This window comes from Marmota marmota, unplaced genomic scaffold (assembly GCF_001458135.2).
Source record: "Marmota marmota marmota unplaced genomic scaffold, marMar, whole genome shotgun sequence".
NCBI classification, from domain to species: Eukaryota; Metazoa; Chordata; class Mammalia; order Rodentia; family Sciuridae; genus Marmota; species Marmota marmota.
In genome coordinates, this window is record NW_026000140.1 from 1,085,196 (window position 1) to 1,089,524 (window position 4,329).

At 42.3% G+C, this 4,329-nt stretch overlaps 1 protein-coding gene across 1 annotated transcript; it reads left to right on the top strand.

The window, feature by feature from the left end:
• Positions 1-1,987: 1,987 nt before the first annotated feature.
• On the top strand, positions 1,988-3,663 carry Utp3 (UTP3 small subunit processome component). Its single transcript, XM_015505302.2, has one exon. The coding sequence runs from the start codon at positions 2,173-2,175 to the stop codon at positions 3,592-3,594; it is 1,422 nt and encodes a 473-aa protein (XP_015360788.1). The 5' UTR covers positions 1,988-2,172; the 3' UTR covers positions 3,595-3,663.
• The last annotated feature ends 666 nt before the right edge of the window (positions 3,664-4,329 follow it).

The window sequence follows — 4,329 nt, forward strand, 5'->3', positions numbered from 1 at the left end:
TTGTAAAATCTTATACATGTTTAAGAATGCTGAAGACACCATTAAGCAATTTTAAAACATTAATTCTAAATGTCCCTTTTCTAAAATTTTGTATTGTTTTTCTAATGACACTATACTTTCTGCAAAGAAATGGTATGTCACCAGAAGTTCAGCTTCCAAAACATGTGAAGGTATTATTAATTTTGAACCCATCATATGCAATGTCTGTAAACTTAAACATTAAATTGCAAGGCAATTCTTTTGTATCTCTAGCCCTGACAATACTTCTGAAGACCATTTTGACTAATTCTTCCCTTATTACCACCTTCTTCAAAATACTTTAATCTGTGCTCCTGGGGTTTTATCATCCACCAGCAAAATCTACCCTCTGGAAAAGAACATAGACTTACCTACACTTTCACTCACTTATGTAAAGAGGCAAAGGAAAGTCTGGTGTAGGATCTGTCTCTGGTTTCTGTGTTGGATTTCTTTATGTAATTTTGCCAAGATTCTGTTTCAACATGTATGAAATTAAAGTCAAAATTAATCATTCCAGGGCTGGGGATGTGGCTCAAGCGGTAGCGCGCTCGCTTGGTATGGTGCGGCTCATTTCGACCCTCAGCACCACATACAAAAAAGATGTTGCGTCCGCCGATAACTAAAAAATAAATATTAAAATTCTCTCTCTCTCCCCCCTCCCTCTCTCTTTAAAAAAAATAATAATAATCTTTCCTGAAATCCGTTCTAGCTCAGGTTATCTCCCTTAAACATGTTTATAGTTGTGTGCATTTACTATTCATTCACTCAGCTTTATATAGCACCTAAAACAGGTAATCAAATACTGTTATTTTAATACTTATTTGTTGACTGAAAACCTATTCTATGCCAAGCATTGAACTAGATGATTGAAATCTAAGATCCACCCAGTGCTATTAAGGAACTTGAGAGAAAAACAACTGGAGATCAAAAAGGCAAGTATAGCTAAAATTCCCCCAATTTGGGCAGAAATATCAAATCCTTTTAAATGTGGCTGGTAAGTACAGGGACATAAACACTATGTTGAGTTTTCAGTGTTGAACTCTGGCTAACCCAGGAATGTGTGCTTATGTATTCACAGTACGTACCCCAATCATAATTTAACATGTTCTCTACGATTCGTCGATGAATGTGAGTCCCCTGCCAGAATCCATGAGCGGGAACAACATCTGCTTTAGTCACCACTGTTCTCTCACTACCAGATATGCTGGCCGGCAAGCCTTTCGCGCTTTACGTTGAAAAAGCCGCACTCTATGCACTTTGACTAAATGTTACAACTCCACTCTAAATAATAAGGGATCCATTCTTTAATAAATACAGTCTGCCCCTGAAAGTTAGAATATGATTTCCCAAGCATCTTGGAAGACCATGTTCATGTTTTTCCAGCTCAAGGAAATGCCTTTTCCCCTAAATAAAAGAATAGACCCCGGGAACCCACCGGAGTTCCTCAGGAAGAGTCAAGCCCTATAGCGGTGCTTGACTCCCACCGTCACCCCTTAGGTCACCTAGGATTTTCAAATCTTTAGGGAGTGGGGCACTGAGACCTGCGGGCAGGGAGACGCAAGATGAGCTCAGCCCAGAGGAGACCACCAGCCTTCGCTCTCGCGGCGACGCGGCCACGAGGATTTAGTAGCCCATTGGCGCCTCGGCCTCAGGCTGTGGGTGCTCAGGAATACGCCGGTCCTGGACGTGGGGGAACTGCGCCCTTTACTGGCCAGTGCGAACTCGCCTCATGGAGCTGTCACGATTCAGAACCCTCCCTCCCCAGCCACGCCCAGGCTCGCGAGATAAAGTACGGAAATCCCAGATAGGGCTCTGCGGAACGGAATTTCCTCAACATGTTGTTCCTACACGGAAAGATTTTAATTCGCCGGAATCGACTGGCATTAAGAGGACACCGCGAAAAGGAAAGCGCTATCACTGTGACTAGGCTTACTGGACCGACCGGAAGTCCTAGTTGACACGCCACGCGGAGAGCATCCTGGGACCGGAAGGAAGTGAGAACTCCAGAAGCCGATCTGGACGTCAGTAAAGTCGCGTGGTAAGAGGCCCGCGGCGGTTTAAAGCTGCTTGCTGCTAGAACGTGTGGTTCGTGTGCCGAGGCCAGAGTGGCCGAAATCCCGGTGTCGCTGCAGAACGTGAAGCCGAGGGAGAGCCATGGTTGGGAGATCCCGGCGGCGGGGAGCGTCCAAATGGGCAGCTGTGCAAGCCAAGGCAAGTGGCACCACCGCGTATGAAAATGAAGATTTAGGATCGCCACCCTCACCTGGAGACTCTAGCTACTACCAGGATCAGGTAGATGATTTTCATGAGGCACGATCTCGGGCAGCCCTGGCCAAGCGCTGGAGCGAGGTTGAGAGTGGGGATGAGGAGGACGGTGATGAGGAGGAGGAGGTGCTGGCCTTAGACACTGACGACGAAGATCGAGAGAGTGAGGGGGATGAGGAAAATGATGATGATGATGGTGATGATGGTGATGGTAGTGGAAGCTCCGTGCAGAGTGAAAATGAGGCTTCCGTGGATCCCAGTTTGTCGTGGGGTCAGAGAAAAAAACTTTACTATGACACAGACTATGGTTCCAAATCCCGGGGTCGGCAGAGTCAACAAGAAGTAGAGGAAGAGGAAAGAGAGGAGGAGGAGGAGGCAAAGGTAATTCAGCGGCGTCTAGCCCAGGCCCTACAAGAGGATGATTTTGGAGTTGCCTGGGTGGAGGCCTTTGCAAAACCAGTGCCTGAGGTAGATGAGGCTGAGACACGGGTCGTGAAAGATTTGGCTAAACTTTCAGTGAAAGAGAAGCTGAAGATGTTGCGAAAGGAATCACCAGAGCTCTTGGAACTAATAGAAGACCTGAAAGTCAAGTTGACAGAAATGAAGGATGAGCTGGAGCCATTGTTACAGTTGGTGGAACAACGGATTATTCCATCCGGAAAAGGAAGCAAATATCTGAGAATCAAGTATAACCTCTACCTGAACTATTGTTCCAACATCAGTTTTTATTTGATCCTAAAAGCTAGAAGAGCCCCTGCACATGGACATCCTGTCATAGAAAGGCTTGTCACCTACAGAAATCTAATCAACAAACTGTCAGTTGTGGATCAGAGGCTGTCCTCTGAAATTCGTCATCTACTCAAAGGTGATGCTTTAAAGAAAGAACTGAATGCAAAAGCAAAATTCACCAAGGCCAAGCCAAAATCTGTTTCAGAGGCTTCTGCTGCTTCAGCTATAGATCTCTCTGATGGTTCCGATATTGATGAAGAAGATGCATTGAAATACTACAAAGAAATGGATGACAGGCAAAAATTTAAGAGAAAGATAGAAGAAAATAGCATTGAAGAACAGGCTCTTGAAGATCAAAATGTAAAGAGAGCCATTACCTACCAGATTGCCAAAAATAGGGGACTTACACCTAGAAGAAAGAAAATCGATCACAATCCCAGAGTGAAACATAGGGAGAAGTTCAGAAGAGCCAAAATTCGAAGAAGAGGCCAGGTTCGAGAAGTTCGTAAAGAAGAGCAACGCTATAGTGGTGAATTATCTGGCATTCGTGCAGGAGTTAAAAAGAGCATTAAGCTTAAGTAAAGTTTTTCCTGAACTTACATAAGGTTTTTGGTAATAATTTTAGATCAATAAATTTTTGTTTTAACTGAAGTGATTGTATTTATGTATACTATATAATCTTTCAAAATGTTTGTCAGCAGGGATATTTTGCCTGAGTTATTGATTAATTTTATATGCTGTTTGATTTACATTAAAGTCTTACTAAGGAACTGAGGGAGCAGTATGAAGATGCTTGGAGAAAGATAGTGTTGAAAAAAAGTTCTCCAATATTTTGTCAGGTATTAGCCTAAGAAAATTTCCCAGCTGATTGTGGAACTTTACTGAAACTTATTTGTATAACTTTTCACATTAAGAGAATGCAACTCTGGCAGTCATCTTATTTGTAACATGACCTATAAAATAGTTCTGGTGTATATTTCATTTACCCACCTACAATTCTTGAGTAGGATTTTTATTAATATGTGGGTTTAAGGTTAAACTGAATTTTGCACATTCTGTGGTAAAAGCATGGGAATAAAGAACTTTAGCTAAAAGTAGAAAAAGATATACCTAAATTATAGCAATTTGTGAATACTTTCTAGTAGTCTTTCATGTGGTAAATAAGGCAAAAGTTCCATTTCTCCTTTTGTGGTGGTGACTTACAGTGGTTGCTGTTAATATTCATATTCCCTTTACTGAAAATTTGTTATGATTGCTAGTAGGTAAGTGATGACTTTAAGTGGTAACAAAGTTACAATTTTATTTATAGTTATTCTG